This window comes from Perognathus longimembris, chromosome 22, assembly GCF_023159225.1.
Source record: "Perognathus longimembris pacificus isolate PPM17 chromosome 22, ASM2315922v1, whole genome shotgun sequence".
NCBI classification, from domain to species: domain Eukaryota; kingdom Metazoa; phylum Chordata; class Mammalia; order Rodentia; family Heteromyidae; genus Perognathus; species Perognathus longimembris.
In genome coordinates this window covers 25,156,405-25,169,780 of record NC_063182.1, presented here as the reverse complement: position 1 = coordinate 25,169,780, position 13,376 = coordinate 25,156,405, and the positions used below count along the sequence as shown (strand labels likewise).

Sequence of the window (13,376 nt, the reverse complement as noted above, 5' to 3'; positions counted from 1 at the left end):
AATGTAACAAGTGACATCTCCAAACCGTCTAAGTTTTAAGGCACGGGGTAAACCAGCGCTGGTGGTGTGCGTCGGGACCTGAGGAGACATTTCTCCTTTCCACTGGGGACAGTTTGGCAGAAGGAAGGACACTGCAGGAGAATCTGTGATGGTTAAGAGCTATCTATGCATAAGAAAGGTCTTTAAAGTAAACTCGATAGCAAGACAAAGGCCTGCGTGCAAGCGTCATTGTTCATGTGGGGCCCACATGTGTCTGACATGAGAGTCACACTAGCTGATGCATGTCCATTCTTCTAGGTTCCGTTCTTCTAAGATTCCTAGGATGTTCAGAATATACAAGACAGTATGCTAGCTCTGTTGGGATGTGCCAGCTCTGCCCTCGAGATATGTGTCTTCTACTGACATGGTGTTGTTTGATTTCCTCCACTTGCCAATCGACAGCAGCGCTTGCGTGTCGTGCTGAGGGCGATACCATCACAGTTAGTTTGACCATAATAGAACAAACTAACTGTTTTAGTGGTTAGAAAGAATTGGAGATGTGTACATCATATAGTTTCTATACGTGTGTGTGTGTGTGTGAGTGTGTATCAAAGCTCTGTTTTAACTTTGTACATATTAAAACCTTGCCCCAGGACAAAGTCAGCTATAGTAAATGTGGATTTTTTTCTCCTATTTAACTTCTTTAAACCCATGCTGGAAAAAAATTACCTTTGGTGGTAAAGTAGTTATCCTAAAAATATCTCAAGCATATACATTTTTCATAGCCATCTATTTTTATCAGGAAGAACTTTTAATTACTTTGAAGTCTCCAGTGGCATAAAAGTCAGAGTCACACTTAAAGGGTTCCTTAGAAAGAGTCACATAAATATTCCCATTGTCCACTGTCACTGTGTGAATCCTTTGCTTTATCCCTTTGGAGCACCATTTGGGTTTTGATGATGGATCTTTAGGGTTTATAGATTGGTATAATCCTTCTCCTGTTGCCAATGTAATTTTGTAATTATGCCAGGGGCAAACTATACATGGTCGTCCATCAAAATCCTGAGGAGGAAAAATAACTGATTTAACAGACTTGAAATTTTAAGTATGCATGATAAATCTTAGACTTTGCATGCAATCCAATATAGAAGAATGGGTCAGAAGGCAGGGTGTGGTGGTATTCACCTATAATCCCAGACTTTGAGGATTACACAATTATAATCTCAGTACCACTGATGCAGGAAGATTATGAGTTTAGGGCCAAGTAAGACCCAGTCTCAAAAAAAGAAAAGAAAAGAGAAAAAGGCTATCTTTAATTTCTTACTCCCATTTACACATTGTTTATTATAAAGCATAACCTAATCTGAGGACAGCCATAAATCCTTTTTGCAGGTGACTAAAATCCAGTGAGATGGAGCTCTGTCAGAATATGACTTGCTCAGGCAAACCACCTTTCCACTGCTGCCTTGCTCTTATCTGTCTTGACAGAAATGGGGCAAGGGCTCCTAAAGGAATTCTCAGTAGCTGCTGTAACAACTGTAAGCTCCACATGTAAGTTCAAGAAGAGTTAAAAGTTGTGAGTGCGGATATGAAGTGATAAGCAATTTTTTTTTCTGCCTTAATGAAGTACTTCTCAAATGTTTAGGAGCATTGAGTTTTCTAGCTCATGTTTAAATCAGGTCTGTTTAAATCCAGTAAGCTGGGGTGGGAGGCACAACATTCTGAGTGTGTAAGAAGCCCACCACCATGTCTGTGCATTCTCTGAGCACCAGTATTCCTATACTACAGAACTGATTTGTGCCCCATACTGTTGTTAGCGCTCACATTTGCGTGATTTGAACACAGGAGCCAATATGGAACCAGGTATATGTCAAGTGTAGAGAGAGTGAAAATCAAGTTTAGGTTTGTACTTCACATCAGTTAGAGATAAGAGAGAAATAAAAAATTAGGCAGTTAGTGTTGGCATATAAACAAGAAAAAGGGCAATTCCCCTATTCTTCCTCGGTTAAGAAATCAAAGTGTAGTTTGTTTACAAATGTTAAAAAATACCTATTACATTGTTGTATACTAATAATAAAATTTAAATTATAAAGTAGAAGCCGAATATTATTTTTAATTAAAAAATTAGATCTTGGAATGATAACCATATCTTTTCATCAACAACCACAAACAAATTAGATTTAGAAGCCAGAAAGAATGGCTCATGCTTTTGGCCACAAAGTGACCTCATAAGATCAGGTGTATCAAGGTTCAAAGACCATGTAGGTAAAAATTCCCGCTACTCTATCATCTTAACCATAGCTGGGCTTTTAGACACAGACCTTTAAGTCATCCCAGCTACGACAGAAGCATAACCAGAAGGACTGAGGGGTAAGCCAGCCCGGGCATAATATCATGAGACCCTGACTAAAGCAATCAAGGATTTTGCCCCAAGTTGTAGAGTACTTGCCTATTAAGCACAAAGCACTGAGTTCAAGCCCCAGTATTGCTCCCCACCCAAAGGGATCTACCAGAACTACTGTTGTATTATGTACTTTTTTTTTATACCAACACTTGACAATTTTACTTTGTAGAACTAGATTTTTAAACTTAATGCTTTATACTTGGCATTCTGCACCACTTGGGCCATATCTCCAGTCCTTTTTCTATCAGCATTTTTCAGTACTTTGTGCCCAGACTGGCCTCAGATCTATACTTTCTACCTAGCTGAGATCAGACATGGGCCCAGATGCCTGAGGTGAAGATGAGGTCTTGCTACCTTTTTGCCTTGATATAAATACATTGTTAACATCTCTCCATAACAACACAGATAAATCTACTAGCCTACATTCATGGTTGCCTAGTATACCGCAGTGTGGCTATATTATAGTATATTTAGCTTCCTAATGTTAAAACATTTGGATTGCCTTCAGTTTTTTTAATTATAAAAAATAATGCTGATAAACTTTCCCTTTATATAGACTAGCATTTGTGCAATTATGTCCATAGAGGGTAGACATCCCACAGTGTAACACCTAAGTCAAAAGGCATGTGTAGTTCTCATATTTATCTGTGAAATGGTTGACTTTACATTGTAGGGTTGTGAATACTTACAACATTGGCCATTATAATCAATGCTCTAAGAAGTAACATAACCTAAATATAAATGATCTCTGAATAATGAAATAAAAACATCATAAGAATGTAAATAGGAAGCATATGAGTTTTTTGAGAATAAATTTAATTGTACATACCTCTATTTCTCCCAAATGTAGTGGCCCTCCTGCATCTGTAAAGGAATTGAATATGGCATCAATTCACTGAAAGCAAAAGCAAAACCAACCAAACAAAAACCAATCCCCACCCCCAGAATTTCCATTGTTTTCAGATCAATGCAAGCTGTACAAATGAGAAGTAAAGTCTCACGGTAGCAGCGGATATCCATTGCGTGGTATTCTCCTTTGTGGTAGAAAATGACTACTTCTCTATCATGGACAACAGCTGTCATTCTCTTAGATCTCTTAATGTCATCTTCTCTGCCAACACAGACAGAAGAATACTTCTCTTCAGGATCTTGTTCAGAGTCTTCAAGGTCCATGCTAGTTAAAAAATAGAAAAAAAATTCAAGTCATTTTTCACTAGCTTAACTTACAGAGCTATAAGAATAGTCTTCGTGACTGATATTTTTCCTATAGTTATATAACACAAAACATAATACTAGATTATAATTAGACATCACTGTGTGTTAGCAACTCTTCATGCCTGCCAAAACTAGGAACAATTCCTTACTCTTAAGGTGAGACAGATTTCAATGTTCATGATTAAACTTTAGGCATGGAGACTAAAACTGTACTACCTCTTTATTCTCTATTTCATACTAAATATCTGACTTAAATCTGCATTGCCGGGCTGGGGATATGGCCTAGTGGCAAGAGTGCTTGCCTTGTATACATGAGGCCCTGGGTTCGATTCCCCAGCACCACATATACAGAAAATGGCCAGAAGTGGTGCTGTGGCTCAAGTGGCAGAGTGCTAGCTAGCCTTGAGCAAAAAGAAGCCAGGGGCAGTGCTCAGGCCCTGAGTTCAAGGCCCAGGACTGGCCAAAAAAAAAAAAAAAATCTGCATTGCCTTCAGACTTCTGTTGACCATAGGCTGAGTTGGGTTGGTTCCCTTGCTAGAGTTGTTCATTTGATTTTATCCAGAACGCACAATCAAATTACCCCTTCCCATCTCTCTCCCATTTGGTGGTACCAGGAGTTGAATTCAGGGCCTCACTCTTGGTAGACAGGTAATCTGCCATTTCAGCCACTCTACAAGCCCATTTTGCACTGATTATTTTGAGATAAGGTCTTGCTTTATATGCCTGGGTCATCTGGCCCTGCGCACCGTTGCACCTAGCTTCCCATGCAGCTGTGATGACTGGCATTGGTGCCTGCACCAGCCACTGGTTAGCATAGAACTCTCCCCCGACCCCACCAGGCTGGCCTCAAACAGTGATCCTCCAGATCTCTGCTTCCCAAGTAGCTGGGATTACAGGCTTGAGCATTCTAGCTAGAGAGGACAGGTATGAGTGAAGGCCTTTCATTTTCTTACCACAGAAATTGTTGCTCTTTTGCCCTTTTTGGAGCATTTGAGCAGATGACTTTCTCCTCAACAAGTAGAAAAGAACTTTGAGGTATTTCTTTTCCCCTCAGCACAGATATATGAAAACTTCTTTGAAAGTGACCCAGAGACCTTCAGTATATTTTCAGAATAGAGAAGTTACCTCCATGTGAGGAACAAAGGCCAAGATCTGTCAGTGGTTAGCGTTTCAGGCATCTTTGCAACTGTTGTAGTTGGAGCTCCCTCTACAGTGTGGAGGCTGGGAGATGGGCAGCCAGTGAGCTAGAGTCCAGTGTATCACAGTGAGGGATGCCCGAAGAAAACCTGGGCTTCTTAAGTAACTCTGAGAGTCCCAAGATTTTGGTGGTTCTGCTCAGAGCTAAGTCATCCTGTGCCTTTTGTTCTTTGTAAATTCACTTAGTCCCTATACCTCCATTCTCTTAGAATCAAATATTGGTTAGTAAGGATGCTTAGAATAGAATTATTTCAACTCTTTTCCATATAATTCTAAAGTCTGTATCCTGTTTTCCTCTTTAAGATCCCTTTGGCCAAATGTAGAAATTAAAAGGCAAAGAGGGAAATTCCTCAGAATTGATCCATTCCTTAATTCATATCCAGTCCTTAAATCAAAGACTTACAACCATTCTTCCAAATGCAAAGTTAGGAAACTACCACTCTTAAAAATGGCATATGTGCTTGTTTTCAACCCCTGAATTACTTTTTGTTATTTTTTTTTTCCGGTTGTGGGGCTTCAACTCAGGGCCTGAATGCTGTGTTCAAGGCTAGTCCTCTACTACTTGAGCCACGGCACCACTTCTAGTTTTTGAGTGGTTAACTGGAGGTAAGACTCTTACCTCAGCTGGACTTTTTTGCCTGGGCTGGCTTCAAACCACGATCCTCAGATCTTAGCATCCTGAGTAGCTAGGACTTAGGTGTGAGCCACTGGCACCCAGCTCTTTGTTATCTTGAGACTTTGGTAAGTATATCAAACATAAGCCTTCCAGAACAAAAGCTAACAGCCATTTTAAAAGCTGGAAAGCCTAGGTTTTATTCAATATTTCCCTTTTCAGTTTAATTTGAACAATTTCATAATTTTATGGACTTATATAATCAGAATGGGAATCTACAGAACAACCCAAACTTGGAAGATATCCAATTCAGCTTTATGCAAAATAGGGACTTGCATATGGAAAAGGAAGTGAGCAAAAATGATGTCTGTGGAGACTCAATTGCTGTTGAAGCTAACACATTTTCTGTGAAATGCTCATGATAGATACTATATGAAATATGGCTATAATTGCTTATAATGAACATATTTATCAAAATTATAAATGACATGTCTACTTCAAATAATATTCCAATTTTGAGAAGACAATCCTTTGTAATCCAAAAGTCATCATACTGTCTATATTTCATAGGAAATTACATGATACACCTTTCCTTTACTAATAGAAACCAGACATTGTAATTCCATTTAAGTCTTAGGTTAACATTTTAAATATAAACACACATATTCAATTTATTGCTGTGAACCCAATTACCTACGGATAAAGGGAAATTTGTTGTTGATGGTATCAAGAGGCTTCAGGACTTTTGTAGAGAAATTTCCTCATGACTTTAAAAAATATTTATTTAATCCTGTATGACTGATTGGAAACTTTTTAATGCTAGGAGGGAAAAGAACAAGGTTCTTTTTAAAAGCAAGAATCTAAAACAGAGAAACTATTGTCTAAAAATAAAAATTTGTGTTGTTCATGGCAGTGAACAATAGAAAAAGACAATTTATAGGCCACTGTTTTGAAAGGGTGGTTGCTCTGAGAAAATTGGAAGGCAGGTATGACGTCAACATAGCCTGAACTCCAAAACTGGGGTTCAGGGATCAGGGTCAGAGAGAGGAAAAGGCAGATAAGCATGCGCACTGTTAGAGAGAGGAGGAAGTTTTATTCACTGTGTAAGGGAAAAACCACACAAATGCAGCTCAGGAAGTTATGAGGACGTCAAATTCATACTCTGGAGTGCAGGGCTAATCCCTACTCTAAGAAACCTAGTTTTTGGACTGAGAGTATATAGCTCAGTTGTACAGTATGTATTTATTTTGTGCCAGATCCTAGGATCAATACCCAGCACTAAAATTTTTAAAAAGTATGAGCTATTTGAAGGGAAAAAAGGCATAGAACAATAATACTTGTTCTGTATTTAAAATTATTCACAATAAAAAAGCTATAATAAGAAAAGGCAAAGAGGACCATGGGTATGGTTTTCTGAGTTAGTTATGGCTGTCAGGAAGCTGGAATACTCCATCTCTCTAAATAGTCATCTGGTTTTGGCAGGCACCCAAAGTACAGAAATAGCTAGGTGGTTTTTATTTACCTCTAAAGTTGGGAGTGCAGCCTTTACCAGACTTTGTGACCAAACATACAACAACCAGCAAAAATGCTTATATGAAGAGACATGTGACCTGAATTAAAGGAAAATAGTTGGAGTTGGGTAATAGGTTATGGAGTTGGACTATGGGTTGCAACACATAATCCACAAAGGATTGAGTTATATAATATATAAAGAACTTTAATATAAAAACCAGTAAAAAAAAATGTAAAAAAAATGCTGTAGAAAAATGGAGAAAAATCCAGAGCAAACATTTTGCAGAAGAAATATAATAGCCAGTAATCACATGTACAGATGTTCACAAATGCAAAGCAAAACAACAAATAGAATACTACTTTGTGTCTACCAGATTAGCAAAAAGTTATAACAAGTATTGATGAAAAAAGAGAACAACTGCTAGTAATGACATAAATCAATGCTATTACTACAGTTTGGCATTACCAAACATAGTAAACATGGTCATGACCCAATAATCCACATGTGGTATACAAAGAGTTACACAAGGAAACATGCACAAGAATGATTATAAAAGCAAAGAGAGCAAACACGTCAAAATCCATCATAGTAGTATATGCAATTTGTATGTTTATTCAATGGAATGCTATATATAAGACATATATTACATAATATAGTCATATAATATATATATCAATGAAAATGCATTTGTATTTCAAGAACTAATTTTTGAAATGTACGTTAGATTTTTAAAATATAACAAGTCCAGCATGTTGGCTTCTGTCTGTAATCCCAGCTCTTTAGAAGGCAGTGAGGACCTGTTATCCCAGCTACATGGGAAACATAAATAGGACGGTAGTCCATGCTAGTTTGGGCAAAAACTGGAGATACTATTCTAAAACTAACTAAAGAAAAGAGATCTGGGGGTTTGGCTCAAGTGGTAGAGTGCCCAAGCGCAAGGCCCTGAGTTCAAATCCCAACACCACTACCACTAAAAAAAGTACAAGTGAAAACATTTGAAGATAATTCAGAGTATGTTAATACTTTTTATTCAGTGCAAAAGTAGGCAAAACAAAACAATATATTGTTCATAAATAGATGTTTACAGGGTATATTTATAAATAACATTTCTTGGATATCTCAAAATAGTTCTTCCATTTAAAATGGGTCTTCACTATTTAAGATGTATCCTATGTTTTTCCTCCTGAACTTCAAAGGTGGCTGAGGGTTACAAGTTAATGTGCCCATTTAAGTGTCCAGTAGGCCTTATCATATCCTGCTTTATATTCAGGTGACCCCCACATCGGAGACAAAAAGAGGATAAAGTTGCATTTTGCATCCTCAGAGAATGAACCTTCATGTGAATCATGAATTATTTGAGAATATGTACAGCTTATGTCAAAACTTTCTCCACAAACTATTAAATACTAGAATCAAGCACTAACAAAAGGGAAGAGATATAGCTTAACTTCAAAAGTTAGGTAAGCTCTCCTGACAACCAAATAAATGAAAAGCAAATACAGTCCTTTCTCAAATTTCATTCTCTTTGAGCAGTCTTTACAAAGTTTGCTTCCAAGAAAAACTGCAGTGAACTTTGAAGAGACTGATAAGAAATGAGCAGAAAAAGCTGGGGTTAAGTGATAAAGCTTGCAGGGAATTATGACTACAACCTTGCAGTGTGCTTAGGAACATATCTCATCCATTCCTGTATGCATCATAAATGCTAGTATTCATGATATCTGAAGACTAATGATAATTAACACCTGTATTATTCTTAATTAAATACTGTGAATGTTACCATCCTTTCAGACAACAAGGAGTTTATGTGGTCACCTTAATTATTGTTACTTTGATGAGCTAGTCATACTTCTACACAGTTCCTCTATCTCAAATTTATGATTGAATCTTTACAAATTTTGCTTTTCTTTAAATTAACAGATAAAATTGTATTTACCATGCACACCATGTTTTGAAATATATATACTGTAGAATAAATTTAGCTAATTAATACATTACCTCATGCAGTTATCATTTTGTAGTGAGAACACTTTATATTCACTCTTAGCATAAAGAATATATTATTAACTCTAGTCACCATGTTGTACAAAAGATGCAAAATAGCAGAATCTTAACTGAATAAGAGAAAATAGAAAATCGGGCAACTTACCAAGTTTGGAAGCTAGATGAAAACTTTCCTTAGAAAAATTTAGCTATTCTAGTCCATAACTGTCCCCCCCCCCCAAAAAAAAATCCTATAGTTACATTTCTAAAGGTGCTAAAAATATATAAAAAGATTAATGAGATAAATGGGTTCTCAGTCACTATTAGGTAGATAGATGCGTTACCAATACAGATACACTTTAGGGTTGGATTGAAAAAATAACTAACTCAACTTCCCATAAGACATTGAAATTAACAGACGTGAGATTGAGGGTACTTACTTCTTACTACTCCTCTTGAACAATGACTAAGGGGCTTTTACTAAGTCTGGGGCTTGGCTCACATACTATCCAAATGCTTATCTCCAGAGTGACACACTGCTTTTAGGTTCAGGAAACAGAAATGCCATAGTAGTTTTTGTAACTCTTTGGATAACAGATTAAGTAAGAGATAAAACTAGCTGTGATAAGGGAATAAACCAAAGATAAAAGGGAAAAAAAAAGAAAACCACAAACTGTACAAAAAAGAAAACTTCCATTTCTTGGAGTTCATTTTAATAAGCATCATTTTATATGAGCATTTGCAAATAGCTATTGAGCACTTGTGATCCTCTCCTAAGAATATCCTCCTTTGTTCTCACTGTGTAAATGTTTAGACTTCTCTAGTGATGTTTAATTAATCATGTCCAAGTGTAATTATTTGTGTGTGTGTGTGTGTGTGTGTGTGTGTGTGTTCCAGTCTTGGGGCTTGAACTCAGGGCCTGGGCACTGTCCTTGTGCTTCCTTTTGCTCAGGGCTAGCACTCTACCACTTGAGCCACAGATCCACTTTCGGTCTTTTCTGTTTATGTGGTACTGAGGAATCAAACCAGGGGCTTCATGCATGCTAGGCAAGCACTCTACCACTAAGCCACATTCCCAGGTCAATTATTTCTTTTACTACCCATTGGCTTTACATTATAGGCACCTTCTAATATAAATGAGGGAAGCACAGAAAAGGGAGACAAAGGGTGAACAATTCAGCAACAAAACTCCCTAGACATTGTGTTGGAAATGAATTATACGACTTAGGGGTGGAGGGTGGGAAGGAAGTCAGGCGGGGATGAACTGAAAATGAGGTAGGGGGTAACAGTGTTTAAAAGGAAATGTACTCATTACCTGACTTATGTAACTTTAACCCCTCTGTACATCACCCTTACAATAAACTTAAATTTTTTTAAAAGTAAAATACAGTTCATTAAAAAATTAGCTGTATGTCAGTGACTACTACTTGGGCCTTTTGCATGTGTTAGCTTATTTTCATTAAAAAAAAGCTAATATGAGGGGCTGGGAATATAGCCTAGTGGCAAGAGTGCCTGCCTCGGATACACGAGGCCCTAGGTTCGATTCCCCAGCACCACATATACAGAAAACGGCCAGAAGCGGCGCTGTGGCTCAAGTGGCAGAGTGCTAGCCTTGAGCGGGAAGAAGCCAGGGACAGTGCTCAGGCCCTGAGTCCAAGGCCCAGGACTGGCCAAAAAAAAAAAAGCTAATATGAGGTAATGTGTAGGTAGCTATAACTCTCATTTAGGTAACATCTATAGAGTTATCTTAAAACATCCATGAGATCTGCAAGTAAGCCATCTTGAAGTAAAACCTTTAACGAAGTGAAAATTTACTCTATTTGTATTGATGGGACATACAAGTATACGAAAAGAGAGTTCTGGATTTAAATGTAGGAATGCGAATGGGCCAAGAGTTGTGTACCCAAATGTTGGAAAATGGGTCCTTGCCTCGTTAGTCATGTGGTCCTTCTGGACAGTGGCAGTTCGTCTGGTTTGGAGGTGTGTGATCATAGGTGAGCTCCACCTGGCTCTGCGTGACTTGGTGCTGCGCGGGTGAGAGGGGCCGGCTGCCTGCGGGGCGAGGGCGGAGGAGGCCCCGGCAGGCTCTCCTCACGTCCGGGGCCCGGCCTGAGCACGGGCTGTCAGCCGCCTCTAGGTCTTCCTAGCAGATGGTTCTCCTCTCGTGACCTCCAGCGGCACTGAGCACTTCAGAAACAACGATCTGCACCGGTGAGACGGGGCGTGGCAACCCCCATGCGGCCCCCACTGCAGAGCCCAGGACCGCGGGGGCTGCCGGGGCTGCAGACATCGTGGGGCACTGTTCTATTGTAGGGGGGTACGAATGTCCGGAAAGCAGGTTTTTTAAAGCCCCGCCTGCTGCCCTGGGCCTGCAGCCGCATTGCCGAGGTACACACGGTCAGCCAGTCCGGACGCGGTCACCTCCCAGAGTTAACGGGGCCGGGAAAGCGAGAGGCCGCGTACAGTGGAGACCGCCACGGCCTTCAGAAGCCCAGGCCTGCGGCTGCGCGGGCGGAAGCAGCTCCGTGAGCCCCGCCCCACGACTAGAGGCCCGCCCCTCAACCATAGCCACGCCCCCGGTCGTCTCCCCGCCCCGAGCCCCGCCCCACACACTTCAGTCCAACCACCAGACGCGGATAGGAACTTACAGAGCTCAAGTCCTCCCGGGCCTCCGTGTGGCCTTGAACCGCTACTGGGATTTGCGACTGCGCGAGCTGAAGAGCCGCAGCCGACGCAGCAGCACCGCTGGGCGGGGCAACGCAGTCACGTGACCCCAGAGTCCCCGCCTCCGTGGGGCCTGTGGCTGGTGACCCCACCTGACGGTGACTTATAGCCACTGCACTCTGCCAGCATCTCCACGTGTGCAGTCTCGGTCGTCCGTAGGACAAGTGTGAGTCGCATTTTTTCTTTCTAGGTGATTCTTGATCTCACGTTTTACCCTATAAAAACATTTCAGGAGTTCATCCACCACGCGTGCAGTCCATGTATATGACAGCGAAAGAATAAGAATAGCAGGAGAGCTCATCAGCCCAAGGGAATGACTGAATTAAAATACAGTGTGGGGATATGAATAATTTGGTAGCCGTATACTGTGTACTCAAGGGACCAATAAAAATCACAACACTGATTCCCAAGCACAGGTACTGTCCTTAGTTTAAATATGTTGTTTCGAGACGTAAAAATATATATAAATGTATATGTAAATATTTTCATAAAACTAAAACTTAACAGTGGTGGTTTGGGGGGAGATGGAGTTCTTTTACTTTCATATTTCCAACTGGTCCCCTCCCTCCTCCCCCCCCCCCGCCCCCATTATTACAAGTACCCCATGCTAAACCATTGCTCCACTGGAGCTCCTTCCCCCCATTATATGCATGTATTAAAGGTGAAAACCCCACCACAACCCAGAGTCCTCACATTTGTGTTTGGAGATGAAACGTACATGTGTCTGACAGATTCATTAAGCTTTTCTTGAAGCTCATATGGTGATGCATACCTGTAGTCCAACCTACTTTGGAGGATGAGGTAAGACCCTTTTTATGTTTTTTAAAATTTTATTTACTTTTTTATTTTGCCAGACCTGGGCCTTGGACTCAGGGCCTGAGCACTGTCCCTAGCTTCTTTTTGCTCAAGGCTAGCAGTGTACCACTTGGGCCACAGTGCCACCTCTGGCTTTTTCTATATATGGGATGCTGAGGAATTGAACTCAAGGCTTCATGTATGTGAGGCAAGCACTCTACTATTGGGCCATATTCCCAGCCCTGGGCATCTATTTTTTATTGTTCTAATTTGATTGGAACATTGATAAAGACTTTGGATAATTCTTGGTCTTCTTTATGCCTGGAGGATGTTGGATTTGTTTTGAACTCAGACCTCACCCCTGCTAAGTAACACACCTCCAAGCCTCTTTTGTGCTGATCCTGTTTGAGTTAGGGCCTCATTTCCTGCTAAAGTCCCTATTTTATGCTTTCTGTCAAAGCTAGGATGACAGGTATACACCATGCCTAGCTTCCTCTACTGAGACAGAGTTTCAAAGACATTCTTCCTGGGCTGCTCTAGAACTTGAGTCCTCCCAATCTCAACCTCCTATATATCTAGGAGTTATGCATCACTGACTGTTTGGGAAGGAGTCTTGTGAAATTTTCTTCTCTAGCTTGCCTCTATCCATAGTCCTCACAATTTCAGACTCGTAAGTAGCCAGGATTATAAGCATAAGCTCCTGACATCCAGCTAAGATGTATGTGTTCTCTGACTTGTGTAGTCAGTCCACCTTAAAATGTACTTTTCTAAAAACATAGCTGAAAATATTTTGGATACCCAGTGGACTGTAGGCTTTATTTCCAAATGCACTAACCAAAGACTATCCTTGACCAGGAACCAACCATTTCTGGCACCTAAGGTTTAGAACAAATTTTGAAAATTTCCCATAATGGAGGCACCTTGGAGAAATAACAAAATCTGCACTAGGAATATGG

General features: G+C 40.1%; 1 protein-coding gene across 8 annotated transcripts; it reads right to left on the bottom strand.

The window, feature by feature from the left end:
- Positions 1-750: 750 nt before the first annotated feature.
- Positions 751-11,633, bottom strand: Rfesd (Rieske Fe-S domain containing). 8 transcript variants are annotated; one of them, XM_048331488.1, is made up of 4 exons: positions 11,550-11,633; positions 3,385-3,557; positions 3,213-3,247; positions 751-1,041 (listed from the first exon to the last, which is right to left on the bottom strand). In XM_048331488.1, the coding sequence occupies exons 2-4, from the start codon at positions 3,554-3,556 to the stop codon at positions 778-780; spliced, it is 471 nt and encodes a 156-aa protein (XP_048187445.1). In that variant the 5' UTR covers position 3,557; positions 11,550-11,633; the 3' UTR covers positions 751-777. The 8 variants fall into 8 exon arrangements, with proteins under 8 accessions (XP_048187445.1, XP_048187449.1, XP_048187447.1 ...); XM_048331492.1 differs by lacking the exon at positions 11,550-11,633 and adding an exon at positions 10,997-11,015; XM_048331490.1 differs by lacking the exon at positions 11,550-11,633 and adding an exon at positions 10,831-10,893.
- Between the last annotated feature and the right edge of the window lie 1,743 nt (positions 11,634-13,376).